Source organism: Lycorma delicatula, chromosome 1 (genome assembly GCF_047948215.1).
Source record: "Lycorma delicatula isolate Av1 chromosome 1, ASM4794821v1, whole genome shotgun sequence".
NCBI classification, from domain to species: Eukaryota; Metazoa; Arthropoda; class Insecta; order Hemiptera; family Fulgoridae; genus Lycorma; species Lycorma delicatula.
Window position 1 is genome coordinate 210796008 of NC_134455.1, and position 19341 is coordinate 210815348.

At 31.1% G+C, this 19341-nt stretch overlaps 1 protein-coding gene across 1 annotated transcript in view; it reads left to right on the forward strand.

The window, feature by feature from the left end:
- MRG15 (mortality factor 4-like) overlaps positions 1-5011 on the forward strand; it is a 73509-nt gene extending 68498 nt beyond the window's left edge. The window contains exon 10 of the mRNA XM_075371295.1: positions 4792-5011. Within this exon, the coding sequence (XP_075227410.1) occupies positions 4792-4879 (88 nt within the window). The 3' untranslated portion in view covers positions 4880-5011. The remainder of the gene's footprint in view (positions 1-4791) is intronic.
- The last annotated feature ends 14330 nt before the right edge of the window (positions 5012-19341 follow it).

The following is a 19341-nucleotide window of genomic DNA, read 5'->3' on the forward strand; positions in this document are numbered from 1 at the left end:
AGGTCATTGTGTATGATATATATCGATGTCTATCTGAGGAGAAGTTAATGACTCTCATATGATTGAGGCGGCCTTCAAGGCTGATTAATTGAGGGCTTTTTAGCCCAATATGATTTGCAGATATATAATGTACCTGTGAGTGGCCCACCTATGCAGGTAATGTAGACAGGCATCAGCTTTTTGGTGGAATGAACATCGATGTTACCATTGGTAGCTTTATTCCTGCCAGTGTTTGTAACTGGAAGGTGGTTGACGATAGCTCAAGCGATCATCGATTGATTGTATGTGAGATTGTTGGTGGTTTGAATGAATGCTACTGATGTAACATTCCAGTTCAGTAGGGTTGTTTCCTGCACAGGCATGCGGACTGGAAAAAATTTGTTGATTTTCTTTCAGCTAGACTTCGTGTTTTGGATCTGAGTCTGGACTTGGAAGACCTGGCAGAAGGTTTGTCAGTGGCTTTCATTGATGCCACCGAATGTTCAGTTCCTCGTAATTACAGTTAAGAGAGGCTCACTCCATGATGGAGCAGGAAATTGACTGTTATGAAACAGGCTCTCTGTCGTTCACGAAGAGTATCTCAGCATGAGAATGATCCAAAATGTTGGGCGGTTCTTATTGGTAAATATAGAACATCTTAGTCGTTGATATTTTCACAAAGTTTGGACAGTGAAGAGGGATTCCTGGCATTCCTTTATGCATGAACAGGGAAACAAGGATCCCTGAGGGGTTGTGTATAGGGTCTTGGGACACAAACAATGAAAGGACATTCTTCCGTCCACTCTTGACTCAGATCTGTGTAATTTTAGACATGTCTGACATTTTGCACAGAGTACTTGGCAATTTACTGCCTGATGATACTGAAGTAGGTGAGACCGCATACCATCAGCAGGTGATGCGTGAGGTTGCTCAGTTTCACAGGAGTGCAGTCTCCTATCTATATATCTATGCTTGAGTGCATCAAGCTATCTATAAAAGCTATCAGATAGCATCAAGCTATCTGATTGGTCTTTCCTTTGTTTACATTACCATCTGATTTATTGATTAGGTTAGTGAATTCCCCTCACACCCTGTCTCTTGAACAAAATCCTTAACCAGGATAGAGATACCCAGTACCCCAACTCTTGGCTCATCATCTCCTGATGAGGAGGAATCATCAGGCCGCACTCCAGCTCTTGTCCTGGGAATTTTCCTGGACATTTTAGGGCCATTTAATAACCTGTGGTGGCCTTCTGCAATATACCAATTACAGAAGAAAGATTGTACTATGAGTGAGTTGCAGGTTATGCAAAGTTATTTCAGTCATCAGGATGTGCTGCTCCACGAGGCAGCCATGAAGTGTGAAAGGCACTGACCAAGGGTTTCCAAAGGGCAGTGTGTTGGGTCCGTTATTGTGGGTGGTGGAGTTTGATTCACTTCTGCAGCAGAGGTTGTTCAGCGGGTGTCACATCATGGCTTATGCTGACGATGGGCTCCTGCTGATCAAAGGAGGTTAATGGAGGAGGGGTTTGAATTCCATTCCACTCAAGCATGCAGGGTACTTGAGCTAAGGGGTAAGATCATGATGATGCTCAAGGCCGTTTGGCTGTGAGGTGGCAAGTCCGTGTATCGCTGTCAGGCCAATGTATTATATATGTTCAATTTCAAAAGTGCTTTAGGTTGTTTCTTGATGAGAAATTGCAGTTTAAGAAACACCTTCAATACATCACGGGGAAAGGCCTGTAATGCCATTTTCGAAATTCAATGTGTGGTCAGTCCTGATAGGGGTCAATTTTAAGACTGAGTATCTTGTATATGGGTGTCTGTGAGGCAACTATTGTGCGGCACCTGTTTGAAGGATAGGCTAAAATTTAAAAACTATCTGGATATTTTGTTACGGGCTTGCCTTGTATTGCTAATGGTAACAGGTGGTTACCATACAATTTCGTGGGAGGCAGTGTTGGTGATCACAGGCATGAAACTGACAGACTTAAATGCGTCTGAGAGGCAACAGCGTTGGATTGCTAAGAAGTCAGGTGAATTGACTTTGGAGAATATAAAGGAGAGAACAGCATGGTGTTGCCTTTTGGTAGGCCAGATGGGATGAGACAGAATGTGGGTGTTATATGCATGATCTTTTCCCTAATGTAGATTTGCAGGACGCCTATTGGGTACACCCGAACAAGTATGTGATGCTATTTCTTTCAGGGCATGGCATTTTTCAGGACAGACTATAGAAATTCAACCTTTTGAACTCTGATATGTGTCCACAATGTGGATTGTTCGACAATGCTTATCATGTTATATATGAATGTGCTGAGTATGATTTAATGCGCACAGAGACCTTCTGTCAGCTTGATATTATCGGGTCGATACTTGATCTCTGTATTAATTGGAAAAGCCAGGCCAAATGGGTGATCGCTGAAGGGATGTGATGTTCTCTTGGACTTTCCTTCATTGGGTTTATGTTTGGTTTTATTGTTATTTTGTTTCTGTTTGGTTATAGATTTTTTTCATTGGTTGTTACATTATTTTTTGTTATGTTTTGTTAATGTTTTTGTGTTGTATTTTATGATTCATTGTGTGTCGATCTCATATTTACCTTTCAGGTAGGTAGAGGTCAGTTCCTTCGTTCTTAGAAAGTTATTCAGTCTTGTTTGAGATCTGGTTCCATTGAATTAAAAATTTTAAAAAATAAATGTATAAAATCAACATATGATGGATCACATTGTATATAAACTGTAGAATGTAGTTTACTCCAGTTAATGAAATTGTGTGGTATCTGTTCAGATACTTTAATCATACTCTTATAACTCTTTATGTGATAATAAAGCTCATGCTAGTAGAATTTACAAGATGACAAATACTAGATGGTGATCATAAATTAGTGTACCTCTGTCTTTTTATATAAACAAGTTTAATTTTACAAACGCACAATAATCCAATCACTGTACTTTGTCTTTCAACGGTTAAACTTTTATTTCAACTTAAATTTTTTAACCATTTATAGTGTTTAGTGTTGTAAAGCTGTAGAATGTGATTTACAGTGATTAAATATCATTTATGAAAATGACCTGTGATTAGTTTTTACAATTCCTGATACTAATTTGATCTCCATTATAATAACATAATGTATTAAAAAAAAAAAAACGCACTGAAACAATCAATGTGTCCATTCCTCTCTCAAAAACCTATGTGTCCCTAAAACATGTTCTTTAAAAGATACATTTTGATCAAAAGAGGATTTTTAATTTCTTCAAAAGTATTTATTCAATCTTTAATGAGTATCCTATCCCCTTCAAAGTAACCCCTTGTGTTATACACTTATGCCAATGTAATTTCCAGTTTGAAGAACACTGGTGAAATGCCTCTTTGGATATCGCCTTGAGCTTGGCTTGCATTTTCACTTTATCTCATCTATTGTTGAAAAATGTTGTCCTTTTAAGTTTGGGGAAAGAAAAAGTCACAGGAACTATGTCTGATGAATAGGGTGGTGCGGCATTGAATCGGTGTTATGTTTCGCCAAGAACAGTTCGATAAGTAAGGCGTTGTGTGCCAGTGCATTATGATGCAAAATTTACTAGTTGTCTCCATAGCTCGGATTTTTTTTTTCTGGATTGCCTTGTGCAAATTACATAATCCTTGGGTATTTCTAGGTAGTATTCATGTTGATTGTAAACTCCTTGCAGTAGGAATTTGTGATGCACAATTACATTGTAGTTGAAGAAAACAGTTAGAAATCCCTTCACATTTGACCAGATTTGATGTACTGTTTTTGGTCTTAGCTCCTCAAAAAACTTCTATTAGGACAATTGAGCCTTCATCTCAACATCGTAGCCATATTTCCTAACCAGTTATGATGTGTTTGAACAAACCTGGTAATTGGCGACATCACTAAGTATTTGTCCAGTGATAGTTATACAAAGCTGTTTTTATTGTAAATTTAGCAGTTTCTGAACAAGTTTGGCTGCTACCAGTTTCATGTTCAAATCATCAGTAAAAATCACTTTGCATTAAATCCATAAGATTCATATTTCTTTTGCAACTTTAGTGGTGATTTTGTGATTAGCAAGAACAGTCTCATTAACGTTTTCAAAATTTTCATGAACGATTGATGTGCTTGGACACCCAGACAGACCTTGCATCATCTTTTACGTCTTTTTGGTCTTGCTGAAAGTGTTTGAACCCCCCCAAACTTATGGTTGTGACATAGCATCAATACCAAAGGCATTTTTTAACATTTTAAACGCTTCACTCCCCTTAATTCTATTTTTAACATAAAATTTCAGACAAATCCTCAGAGCCGACATTTCACCACACAAAAAATATTGAACACAGTAAAGTTTGTCTTGCCACTCACCAAACTCAAACTAAGGATTGCAGATGGCTGAAAATAAATACCTACAACACTGACAGTACTACCAATCTATAGAAAATAAATAAACTTAATTGCCAAGATACAGTGTGTGCAATTGAAAAATTCTTGTTACTTTTTGATCAGACTTTGTGTGATACCATTTCTAAAGTCTCAGTAGCTGATTTACTGAGGTTGCATAAAATTTGATCATAGCATGATGTTTGAATTTAAGTTTTAATTCAAAGATGTACAAAATTATATGTACTGATGATAGAATACTTTGTACATAATTTGACACCAGTTATCAGACCTACTGAGCAGATATGGGAATAATATGATCGTTGCTGCAAGTAGTTTTAGAACTTGTATTATCATCGTAAGTTATGATTTTGTGAGTCTTAAATTTTTATGATTGTAAAATCTCTTTAGATAAAATTTTGTTTAAATTTTTTCAGGTTTCTGCATAAAAATGCTTCAATTTATTTTGATCTTCAGAGTTATACAGTATCGTCTACAGATTATCAGCGTAAAGCAGTTAACTAATATTGTAATGTATATTATAAATATGTATAAATAGAATATATCATGAATTAACATTTATATTTTTTAATCATGTCTGTGTTAAGATTATAGTTAATGTATGTTTTTATGTTGAAAACAGGTTGTACGATTATATTTTTTCTACTCTCATTTATTTATTATAGATTTTGTTTTGACTTCCTTGTATTTTTATACTTTCATCATCCATTAAATCAAGAAATGGAATAATTTTTTAGATTTTTTTCTATTTTTTATCAAAAAGCTATTACTTCGCAAACTACTGTTAGGGTTAGAGTTAACAGTATTCCAGGTCAGTAGCTTTAGTCCAAATCCAAATAGTTATCAGAGTGGGAAATCACAAAAGCACACAGTACAGATTGATAATATGTACAACAGTTATTGACTAGTGGGAAGTACAATATATATTTCTGTACTATTTATGCTCATTGAAATTTCATTTGTGTATTTTTTTAATAAATTGAAATGTACATAATATTTAACTGAAAGTTAAGTTAATGCTGACAGATCTTTTCTGCTAAATAATATTTTTTTCACTCCAGATAAAATAGTTATATTGTGTTAGTCTTATGGAATTTGTTTGAAAATAAACTTAATATAAATTTTAATTATATAACTTGCAATATATAAATATATATATATTTTACTGAAATTAATGTTTTAAGATTCATATTATTCCTCTGTACTGTTAAGTTATGTTTGAATTCTATTAAATAAACCATCTCGTACAAAAAAATTGATAAGACATATCTTACCTTAATTATTCATGAAAGTACTGTCATGGGATCCTGCATCCTCAGTCACGATTGAAATAATTCTATTATTAAAATTAGCACTAAATTAAAATTAATATTATAAAATGTAATTTTACGTTTATATTTTGATTTCTAAAATCCAAGTTATAAAATTAAAATTATTAATACTGCAAATACCAGTATTATTAGATATTATTAGATAATCTTATATTAGCGTCAAGGTATTATTGAAGTTAATGTAAAGTACTTATGACAAAAAAATGTATATGCTATTCTTTGAATAAAATTTCTGTTACACAAGTATTTTTATAATTTTTGAATCAGTTTTTCAGTTAAAAAGACAAAGAAATAAATTTCCTGATTTATTTTCTAGGCAAAATAATTACTCATATTTTTTTTTTTTTAAATTGTTCCGGGCTAATAAAAATCCACAAAATTTTATACAAAGAACATAATGTGTATTATGAAACATATATATATATATGAAATATATAATTTGTATATAAAAAAAATAAATAATAAAAAATAAATAAACATATATTTATTTATATATAAAATCCACAACTGAATTGGTAGAGAGTACAAATACAAATTATATATGAAATATATATATATTTATATGTATAAAATCCACAACGGAATTGGTATATAATTACTGACTAAATTTAAACTCCAAAAAGAGTAAACAGAAATTAGAAATGGCTTGCGCTCTAATGCAGTAGAAATGGTTCCAAGAACTAGGAGTAACAAAGCATTCAGAACTTGATAATCTCTATCACAATCAGTGGAAATGAATATTCCAAACCACAGAACTCCAGGTAAATTGTACCCTCTGGTTTGCAGATATAAGCCAATTAACATGTTATATACATTCTTAATAAATACTATAAAAAACATGTATATTATATATACAAACACTCCTGCAGTGTTTGCATGCCCAAATTGAAGGCACATAATTTTGTTACAATCCTTATTTTATTGGCCAGGTTCTATATCTTAATATGAATGAAAGCAACAGGATAGAAGAATTAGAAGTTTAGAAGTGTGCAATATTTTTGTATTTACATTTTATTATCCCTTCTCTAGTAATTGGGAAACTTTATTACTAGCAAATTCATTTATGTAGGTTTATCTAATATGGCATCTTTTATTTCTGATATTAACACAAAATTAGAAGTATTAGAAATTAATAAAGATGACAAAATTAAATAGAAAAATATTACATGACAAAATTTCAGTTTGATAAATCATCAGACAGTGTTTGAGAGAGACTGACTTATAAAAACTGCAATATCTCAATATTCTGTACTAGGTGATTTAGTTAATATATAAATATATATAATGTATTTGCTAGTAGTTGGTTTCTAGAGGAAGAAATAATAAAATGTAAGTATTAAAACATATATATATTTAAATATATAGTAAACTCCATTAAAAATTAACTGTTGAAGGCAAGATTTAAAAAAAAAACCATGTGGATACAAGATCTGAATATATGATTTTGTTGTACTACAGCACTCCGTAGTGGTGTTCTCTTGGAAATATATTGTCTCGTACGTTTGAACTGGGACAAGAAATTTACATTTTTTCTAAAAAGAAAGAAGACAGATGTCATTTTTTGAATAAAGATTTTTTTAGTAAAACTAGCATATTTATATGGCATTTTTGAAAAACGGATGCTTTTGAATCTCCCTGCCAGGAAAGCAACATGCATCTTTTAAAGTCACTTGAGAATATTTTAACTTTTATAAAAAATCAAAGCTATATAAAAAAATGAATAAGACTGAGACAAGGAATTCTTGTCCTTGGTGCAACAATTTTTGACCTCCAATTAAGTTGATTTCTTTCAAGGTATGAAATCCATTTTTGTAGAACATTTACCACACCTGATTTGAAAAATATTTTGAAAACAATAGATTTCCATGGATTCAAGATCCATTTGATGCTACTGCTGCAGAAGAAAAGAATGCAGTTGAATAATCTGTGGCAATATCTTGAAAACAAAATTTAGAAGCATGAAATAAACTGCATTTTAGATTTCAGTAAAAATGAATATTTACTCCTAAGAGGTAAAACTCAGGAAATTTTGATAACATTTACAACTTCTTAGTTGTGCAAAGCTGGGTTTTCACCAGTTGCTGTAATAAAATCTAAGTATCATGCAAAAATCAATGTGCAGAAGGAAATGAGAGTTGTTGTATCCAGTTCAGTTCAACAGTTTGAAAAAATGTGCGGCAATCAACAGGTCCATCCAACCTACTAATTATTATAATTAGTTGAATTTGTTCAATCAGATTTTTTGTGATGTGAAATGTGTTTTATTTATTTTTTCTTAACTCAAAAAAAAATACAAAAAATTAATAGGCTGTTTCTCAAAGTGTACTTGTTAGAATTTGGTCAAAGTGTACTTAGACCTTGGGAAAATGTGGATTCAACAAGAGCCAGTGAATCAGAAAGGTTTGGGACCATTGCCCAAGAAAAATTACTAACAATAAGATTCTTTTAGCATACGATTTTTATTGATAGGCTGACCTCATAATGTAGTTTTTGTTCTCCATGAAAGTTTTTACGCCTAGCTATATTGCACTAAAAAAAAATAATCTCCAAGATCATTACTAATTTTTCTCAGTAAATGTCATTATTTCAAAGAAGGTAAGTGTAGAATTTATAGAATAAAAGGTAATGTTTTAACCTTTTGTTTAAAGCATTTACAATATTTTGAATTTTTAACACCATTTTTTACTGGTTTTTTTATATATAAATAATGATTCTGTATTAAATAAAAGATATTTCACTGTTTCCTTAAGCTGTTTATGTTGTAATTTATTTATAGTTCTGAGTAATAATTAAAATTAATTTTGAAGAATATAAATAATTTCTTTCCTTTTAACAGGAAGTGGTTTTATACTTGTATTTGACAGGTTTCTCTATATTGCAAAATTGTTGTGAAATAAATCTCAAAAATAATTTTTTTCTTTTTTTTTAATTGGTCAGTTTTTCAGATGTCTTACGTTTTTTTGCAAATTAAGGTTAAAATAATAAAACTCCATACAATGTTATTTTTAAACTTTAAAAGAGGTTGTTTATTTAAAGCAGTGTTGAAGAACATAAAATTTTACTTGTAAACATTAATTTTCATGCATCAATGCTAACTTATTTAAAAAAAAAAAAAAAAATTTCAATTTTGAAATTACTATAATTTTTTAGGTAAATATCTTTTTAGTCAAAATTTTTTAGAAGTAAAAAATCCAAAATTTTGTGCAGGTAAAATACAGAAAAAATACAATTTTATTTATGTTATTTGTATTCTTCATGCTAAAAATAATAAATTATGAAAGTTTTAGCTTTGTAACTGAAATATATTTCACTTTGCCGGAATAATTTAGTAACTTGTTTTTTTTCCAATAAAAAACTATACAAAATGGCACATAATTTATCTGAAGGTGACAGATAATTTAGTTTAATTCACAAAACATTAAATTAAAAATGCACAGCCTTTTGTAATTTGTTGCATGAAGTGCACATAATTAAATAAAATTATACATATCATTATTAAAAAGATGCATTATAAGTCTATTATTACAGTTAAAACTTAACGTTTACAAGAACAAGAAATCATGAACAAAAAACATATATTAAAATTATTAAAACTCTTCTGTTGATTAAAGTACCGCTAACAACTAAAAGTTATTTTCTTTTTTGAAAGCAGATTCTGTATTGCTGAACTCTGAAGAGTTCTTGAATAATTTGATACCTTAGTGAATCATAATTTTAAACACTATTTATTCAAGAAAAATCATAATTTACATATTTGTATTGTATGAATTGTAGTCATGTAAATCATGATTGGTTATGAGTGTACCTTAAATGTTTTTTTTGTTCACGATTTCTCTTTAATTATTAATAAAACATTGTCATGTTTAACAGTACAGTACAATTTCTTTTATTTATAAATTCAAGTAGGAAATACAGTGTACAATAGTATAAGTAATGGCACTTCAGTTTTACAACTGGAGTGAATGGAAATTAGGACAGTTATTCATGTCAATATATTGCATACTAGCATTTACTCCTTTGAAAACGAGAGCTGCCCTTTGCTATTACTTGTAGCTCCTTATTTTTTTATTTTTACTATTGTAAGATAAATTTGCTTTTTCTTTATTCTATCAGTTGACCTATTCAGCCTAAATTTATGGTTACTTTTAGGAAAAACGATCATTTTTTACAGAATATTCAGCATAACAGAGATAGAAACTAGTATATAAAAACATTTAATAAAAATTAGTATATTATTTTGTGTTTTGTGATATAAAATGACTCATCAAAATAATAATGTTCTGTACATAATTGCAAAATTTCAGAGATCTTTTATTACAATATTCCATTTAAAATATAATGAAAACTTAAAAACTAAGAAAAATTCAGTTTTGAAAACTTATAAGTTGCCCACTTTTTATACTTAAGGAAAAGGTAAATACCAACAAATGCCTTAAATTGAGCATCTGCTCGGTTAAGAATTAAAGAATCTTAAAAGTCAAATATTAATAAAAAAGAGAAATAAGTGCAATTCCTGTTGAGAAAAAGTTGAAAGAACAGAAGACATTTGACTTTGTTTACTTTGATAGTGTATATGTTGAGATGGGTGAGGCATCCTTAAAAGATTGAGCGAACCTCTTTCATCTTCATTTAATACTTGTATCTCAGTATTTATAAGGAACAAAAGAATTTCTTCACTTTCGATTCAGCAAAATTGCTTTAACAAAGGGTATGAATTTATCTTTTTTTTTATGTTCATATCTGTTTGTTTATGTTATGCAGGATTACAGGGAAAATAAGCATTCTCAATTGGCAATATTTTAGATAGATGATTTTAAAAAGATTACTGCATCTAATGTTAAATTTTAGAGAATTTTATCTTAAATTCAGGTCAGGTTCCTTTACATTCAAGACTGTATTTTTTTTTTATTTATGCCGGTGATTCAAAAAAAAAGGAAAATAATTTGGGAACTGATTCTAGAGCTTGAATGTTAAATTTTAGAGATTTTTTCTTAAATTCAGGTCGGATCCCTTTACATTCAAGACTATTATTTTATTTATGCTTGTGATTCAAAAGTAAGGGAAATAATTTGGGAACTGATTCTAGAGCTAGAAACAAGAAAAAAAGTTGATGCGAACGTATGTACGAAAACGCTTTGTTATCGTGTTACGGCTAGCGAAAAATTTTGCCCGGATTTCAGTTCCCCCCGGTGAAATGAGATCATACTGAAATTTTTAAGGCATATACATAAGGGCTAAACTTGTCACGTTTTTGATTACAAAAATCGAATAAAACAAGTCTCAGAACTGTATCTCCCGTAGTTTTCCCTGATATCCAACGTAAAATAGAAAAATTCGGTGACGAAAAGCACGTTGTTTTTAAGTTTGAGTACAGTAATTTTTGTTAAATAGACATAATATGTTAACAGTTTTGGAACCCGTTTTATTCAGTTTTCCTGGTCAAAAAATATGAGAGGTTTACCCCTTATATAATGTCATACGACAGTTCAACAGGGGAATTGAAATCCTGCGTAATTTTTCACTAGCCATAACTATATAACAAAGCGTTTTCGGACATATTTGCATGAAGTTTTTTTAATTATTTCAAGCTCTTGAATCAGTTTACAAGTTATTTCCGTTTGTTCCAGAATAACTCTGTTTAAGAGAATAAGGCTCCCACATCCAATTTTCATGGCATACTAACATCCGTGCAATTGAATTTACGAAGACCAAAATCCTTACATAAATAATTAGGTCAATTTGCCAATATACTCATCAAATATCAGTCTTTAAATTACCGTACGGTAGATTTTTTACAAAATATGTAATATTTCTTTTAAAATATTCCCAGATATAAATACAAAATTCACACGAGCACAGCCATGGGGAACAGTTAGAAAGCTGCCAAGTACTGAAAAATGAATTAGTCATAGTATTACATATACCATCACCAGTCCGACATGTTTAATTATTTTAAAAAAATGAAAAATCAGCTTTCTGTTGTGTCAAGTTGTTTTATAGTAAAGTTATATATGTATTATATAATACAGATATGTATATATATATATATATATATATAAAAGTTGGCAACGTACTGCATGCGTGGCTTTACCTGCAAAACCGGTCAATTCGTATAATATCTTGCACAGATTGATTTTAGTTACAAAATCTTAACGGCTTTGCTGGAAAGTTTTTTCAATTAGAAAGTTAAGGGTCTGATATTTATTTTTATAATAAATTAATTATATCTTGTTATAAAACAATAACATAAATCTAAAAATATGATTAGAAAACTTTTTCGTTAGCAGTTTTTTTAATAAGTCATAATGTGAATTGTTTAAAAATATTGAAAAAATAAAGGTAATTTTTATAAAAGTAATGAACATAATGAATTTCTTTATGAAATGAATAGCTTCCCATTTTGCTCCTGGAGTAAAATATAGGTGCTAAAAGAACTTTAATTTTGATGGTCGTTTAAGTGATGAAGAAAAATACAAAAATGATTTTTTTTAATAATAAAAATTAAAAGAATTAGAGCAAAAAACAAAATATGACATTATGACAAACTTTCAGACAAAGGATAGGTGAATCTGAATTTCTAGAACAGTAGAAGAAAAAATCGTAAATAGAGTAATGAGATTAAAGGAAAGATGAAGAGTTTTTAGGAAATAAAGCAGTCTGAATTATATTTTAAAAGAAAAAAAAATTATTTCAAATAAGTCGTAACGTTGTTAAATATTAAAACTTTATAATTATTAATTAAAATCGATCAAATCAATTATAAAATACAAAATAGAAATCGATTTTTACTTTTTGAAAATTTGTTTTTGCATGTCTAAAAGTTTAGGCAATAAACTTTACCGAATGTAGCATTGTTTATTTCATTTCTAAATTAATATCCCTTTGTATAATTACTTAATAAGGAAAGATCTAAATTTAGTGCTTTAATTTTAAAAATCTGTTTAATTATATTAGAAGAAAATTAATAAAATGTGAAATTGGGTATCACCTTGCTTGTCTGGACGCCTAAAACGTAATCTATATTTTTTTTACAAAAAAATACTTCGCTTTAACTCCATGCCCAACAGTAAACTGGTTTAGAAATACTACGAAAATTTAAAAAAAATTATTTTGGGTATCGGGGTCAAAATTTAACAGAAGTTAGAACTTGGGGAAATCCGCGAAGTGCAAGAGTCGCTCAATAATTGTTATAAATTATTACTCAATAAATTGCTCTGAAGCTAAAATGGTTTATTATTTTTATCAATGTGATTTTATTTTACTTTTAACATAATCTTCAGCAACATTTATCCACTTATCCTATCTCTGAATCATCTTATTTATGGCTGCTGCTAAGAAATCTGCCCGGATGTCGGAACTAATTTTGCACATACTCTCTGACGTTGTCATTGCTATTAAACCTCTTACCATAAGCGCTTCTGAGTGGGCTAAACAAGCGGAAATCTTTCAGGACTGCATTGAGGATGGTGAAGTAGTACTTCCCGATAGTTTTTTCGAATTTCCTAAGCCGTGTGTGTGTCCGGGCGTTATCGTCAAGCAGAATGATGCATTTACGCTAAGATCCAGGATATTTCTACAAAAATGTTGTGGCTTCACTTTGTCGATAACGATGTTACAGCAGTATACGGTTTTTATTGTTCAATTATCTAGAAAATTGACAAAAACCGGACCTTTTGCATACTAAAAGATTGTCATAATTTTTCCTGCTGATGAATGGGTTAGGAATTTTATCTTGACCGGTGAACTCGCGTGCTTAGACTTCATACTTTTGCGCCCGAATCATAGGTGTGAATCCATGTCTCATCACAGGTTATAATACTGTGGAAAAACAGAACATGTAGCATCAAACCGACAAAGATTTTATCTTTTTCTCACACTTAGAATCTTCAATGAAATCTCTGTAGATAGCAATCAACTAAAAATAATAAAAATTTAAATTCGTATTAAAACACGATTATTCGAAGAGGATTATATCGAAAGTTTCTTTTCGAAAATAAGCCAGTTTGCCAAATAATTATATGTATTATAAGTCAAATACAATGATTGAATAAAGTAACTAAACACATATCTAAAATTCCAGATCATCATATTCCACACCATGAATCATTTTATACCGCTATTGTTTCTACTTTTTCTTCCTTTCAAAAGTTACATATTAATAGCACCCAGCGTAAACAATTCAATTATTTAATAATACCGATCTTCACATTTTGTTAAGATATAAAGTTGGTACCTTCCATGTACAATTTCCTCGGGAATACTATCTAGTTCTCATTCTTTTACGATATAAAAATTATAATATTTCAGGAATATATTAAGTAATTTTCTTTCATTGTTATTATAACAGTACCATATACATATTATTCATATTTTATTTATCCATATTTTATTTATACATATTATTTTATATTTTATTTATATAAGTCTATATAAGTGTGTTTATTTTATCGTAAGTTTGCAAGAATTGTTACCAAGTAACAACGGAATTCTGTAAGAAGTATGTACTTTGTAAAAGATGAAAATAAAACTATTATTATTACTATTAAAAAGGCATCACTTCCCTATTGATACTGTTGTTTAGCTGCGAGTCTGTGCACATGCGAAGTCTTATCTCATTATGGTAATCTGTCGACTCTCTTGGAACCCGCTTGTGCTTGTTTTTACGGTACTCGAGATTGTCAGTGATAATGTTATGAACTACAGCGAACTTACTTGTAATTTTTCACCTATCATCTCGACTGTAATCCGTCGGTCTTCTTGGAGGCGAAAGTAAATGAAAGTTTCAAGTACTGCTGTTGAAATTTCAATCGGGCGTCCAGTACGGAGTTTTAAATTTAAATTTTTCTATCAGTTTGTAAAAATATTTGTGATTCATACGACTTTTTCCGTATTGTTTGGTCGTACGAGAGTAAATGTTAATCGGTTTTTTACCTCCAAAAAGCAAAATTCTTGTGTAATTCTGCGCAAGAAGACCGACTTTTCCTCTCCAACGCCCTAACTCTTTCCCAGTCAGAAGCGCGCTAATTTTTAGAGTACAATGCACTACATAAGTTCGATTAACGAGTAGACCCTATACACAATCATCTCGTTTCAACTCATCACCATTGTGACTCACTGCATAAGCGCAAATGAAAAGTGCACCCCGTAAACAGGCAACATAACCTCAAATGGTTATTTTGTATGTTGTCAAACTTAAATTGACAAAAAAAAAACTTAACTTGAGCCTTTCTTAAGAACTACTCAACCAATCTTCATGAGATTTTTACCCGCACAACTTCATATATATATATATATATATATATATATATATACTACTTCAGATATACATTACTACAGCATATATACATTTTAATGAAATTATTCTAATACAGTGATTTTCAACCTTTTTAGCTCCATGACCCCCAAACCCATCGGGTTGGTCTAGTGGTTAACGCGTCTTCCCAAATCAGCTGATTTGGAAAGTCGAGAGTTACAGTGTTCAAGTCCTAGTAGTCAGTTATTTTTACACGGATTTGAATACTAGATCGTGGATACCGTTGTTCTTTGGTGGTAGGGTTTCAATTAACCACACATTTCAGGAATGGTCGAACTGAGGCAGTACAAGACTACATTTCATTTACACTCATACATATCATCCTCTGAAATATTATCTGAAAGGTAATTACCGGAGACTAAACAGGAAAAATAAAGCTCCAGATCCCCAACAAATAAAAAAAATATATATAATGAATATTTAACGACCCACCCTAATCCAACCCAATGAAACCTAGTTAAAACTATTTAGCTGCGTTAATAACGACGGGTATGTAGGTAGGTGCATTTATAAAGTGTACAAACATGAAAAATTTACAAGTTCCAACTTGATGTGTACGTGCTCCTTGCAATTTGGTCTGCTTATATAATTAATATTCCCTGCGAGAACATCATGTTCAAATATGATGCGTTTGAACACGTCGTGCTTTCAGCAAGAAAAGAGGCGTAAGGGATTGCATAACGTCGTTTAGTTTCGAATGCGAAGTGCTCGTTTGAAGCCTTTAAGTTTTTAAAAGCTTGGTTTCATAGAAAATAGTAAGAATTGAGGTTTCGGTTTTTTAGTAAGCGTTTAAACGATGTAAATGTGTTTGCAAAATGAATAAATTTATGTAAAAATGAAGTCGGCCATCATCTTCTTTTTTTTTAAACACCTCCGTTACCACCGTTTGGTATTGCTTCAGAGGAGCCATCTACATCCAGTGAATGAGTTGGTAAAAATACAAGATTCTACAATGACTGTTATTTATTTAAATTGTGGTTTTAACTCATTGGATGGAAAGCCAGATGGCGTTGTTTGCTGTCAAGCCCTTTCCGAGGATTACTAGGTTCAAATCCTAGTTAAGGCATTTACTTTTATACGGATTTGAATACTAGTTCGTGGATACCGGTGTTATTTGGTGGTTTGGTTTCAATTAACCACACATCTCAGGAATGGTCTACCTGAGGTTGTACAAGACTACACTTCATTTACATTTATGCATATCTTCATTCATCTTCTGAAGTAATATCTTACGGTGGTTCCGGAGGCTAAACAGAAAAAGAAAGAAGTCCTCTCCAATGAAAGCATAAAGCCATCAAAATTAATTCGACACTTGAAAACTAAACATCCGGATCATAAAAGCAAACCCTTGGAATTTTTTAAACAAAATTACATACTTTGAGAAATCAACAAGCTTCTATTTGTAAAAAAAGCCATACTGATAAAAGTACATAAGAAGCATCTTATCTCGCAGCATTAAGAGTAGTTAAGAAGTCCAAACACCATACAATTGCAGAAAACCTCATATTGCCTACTGCAATTGATGTGATTAGTGTTTTAAAAAGCATGGAAGAAGCAAACAAAAATCCGCTCTCTAACGAGACAGTAATCGATGACTTGGCTGCTGATGTTTGCGTTCAGATAATTCAGCTAGTGAGTTCAAGCAGATTTTTCAGTACTCAGTTTGATGAATCAACAGATGTGGCAAACATTTCTCAGTTTTTATGTTTTGTGAAATATGCATGCAGCAGGGGCAGATCAATCAAACAAAATATGTTGTTTTGCAAATCAATACCTGGTCATGCAACAGGAAAATGTCTTTTTGATGTTTTTTTATGAAACTACTAAAAATTATAACATAGATTAGACAAAATATACTGCAGTATATAATGATGGTGTAAAGGCGGTACAGGAAAGAACAGTGTGAATTTCTGAAGAAATTAAAAGATCGTCTTATACCAAGGACGGAATGGATGCACTACTTCCTTCACAGACATGCTTTTGCCACAAAAATATGCCGGAAAATTTCAAACAGATTCTTTGTAAAGTTGTAAAAATGGTTAATTTTATTAAAAGTCGACAATTATGGAATAGACTATTTTCTAAACTATGCTATGAAATGGGCTGAAATAAAAAAATTCTTCTTTTCCATACAGAAGTCATTTGGTTATCGCAGGGTTAAGTTTTAACCCAGTTATTGGAATTTCTGCATGGACTAACAATACTTTTCCAAGATAAACAAAAGCCATTCTCAATCTTTTTACAAAATAATGCGTATATGTTGCTGTTGGTTTATTAGCAGATATATTCAAGCATTTAAACGACTTGAATGTGAATTTTAAGGACGTGATAAAAACATGTTATTACTGACACACAACGTTCATGGTTTCAATAAAAAGCTTGATATCTGGATTATTCGCCTTCAAAACAAAAATTTTGATCCGATTCTCCGCACTTCCGATTATACAGAGAAAATTCTGGATGAAGAAGACACTATAATTCATCACAGTTTTGATAGCTTGAAGATGCATTTGCGACAGCTAAAAATTCAGTTGACGGAGTATTTACCCAAAGATAAAATATTTCTGGAACAAATGTGTATTGAATCCATTCAGTGATAACGTTGTTGTAGCTGCTAAGTTACCGGTTGAAATTCACGACCAGCTCATCGAAGTGTCCGCCGATAAAAGTACAGTTCACATTTGAAGAATTAGATACGTTTCTGGATATCCACTAGATCGTGGATACCGGTGTTCTTTGGTGGTTGGGTTTCAATTAACCACACATCTCAGGTGTGGTCGAACTGAGAATGTACAAGACTACACTTCATTCACACTCATACATATCATCCTCATTCATCCTCTGAAGTATTATCTAAACGGTAGTTACCGGAGGCTAAACAGGAAAAAGAAAAATACGTTTCTGGCTTGCTCGTCGAAGTGAAGATGGCACTAAAAATATTTATCCCTTTCGCCAAGTCTTACCTCTGCGAAAGTGGTTGCACTAAAAGGTAAATATAGGAATCGTTACAAATATATAGGTTATATATTATGACTCAATTAGAAAGAACAACAAATTTTATACTACAAATGACTATAAAAAAGGAATTGCAAAATTTTCAGAAAATGATTTACATTTTTAATATATATATATATATATATAAAACAGACATTTTCCGATCGTTTCTTAGTAATCCTATAAAAATCGATATTAAGGCCGTAACAAAATAATAAAAAAAATTCGCCGATTAGTTTAAAATTTCCATGAATACCGTAATTGAATATCAGATATTAATATATATCTAATATACAACTCTTGTACATCAGAATAATTAACATTATTCTGTCCCTTGAACGGGACAGAATGATGTACATCTAACTTAACCTGCATGGGATCTTATAAACAATATGAGCAACCTAAGCGTTAATCTAATGTTACATACGATTGTTATTATTTTAAAGTGAAATTTTTTTAGCGAATAACTGTCATATTCTCCGAGTTGTATCTTATGTATATTATTAATAAATGGAGTAGTGCCTGAATTATCGATACTCAACGTAAAATTAAATATTTTAATAATTTTATGAATCAATAAACTTAGTTTTGATGTGAAATAAGTTAATTTATTTTCTAATTTAGTCAGTAATTCTAAATTACTTTTTTTTCGTTTAGACCACCTAAGGATCACGACTAATAACTTTCAATTTCTTGCCCTTCAAATATTTAATCATTTTTTCTCGGTAATTCATTTCACTTTCTACTTTCATGCTAGGCTTTTTAAGATTTCTTCTGGAAACTTAACTTCTGAAAAAAGATCTGTCCAGTATATGTTCTTATGATATCTTAAGAAGTTTAAGATCTCTCTTGAATTACTGAAACTATCTGGTTTTTAGTTTTCCCATTTCGTAACAAAATCTAAGCTAAACTATGATTTTTTTAATAGTTTGAAATGTTTTGCCTATTGGCAGGTCCCTGGAATCACTGTTGTTTCCATCTGTTTCTGTACCACGCTTTTCTTTTCGCCTCATCATAACCTTCACTATCCTTTGTCATTTATTAACTGCAGCCTCTTCCTTCCTCTATTTTTCACCTTCAATGGAGTGTTCAAGAAATATATTTATTATTCCTTTTCTCCTAATTATGTGCCCAACCCTGTTTCCTTTTCTCCTTCTGATAGTCACCAATATTGTTCTATTTTCATTTATTATTCTTAATACTTCTACATTAGTTACTCTATTCACACATTTTATCTTCTCTATCCTCTTCCAGATTCACATTCAAAAGCCTCCATCTTATCTTTTTCCTTTTTCTCCAGTGTCCATGTTTCATTACTGTAAGGTATT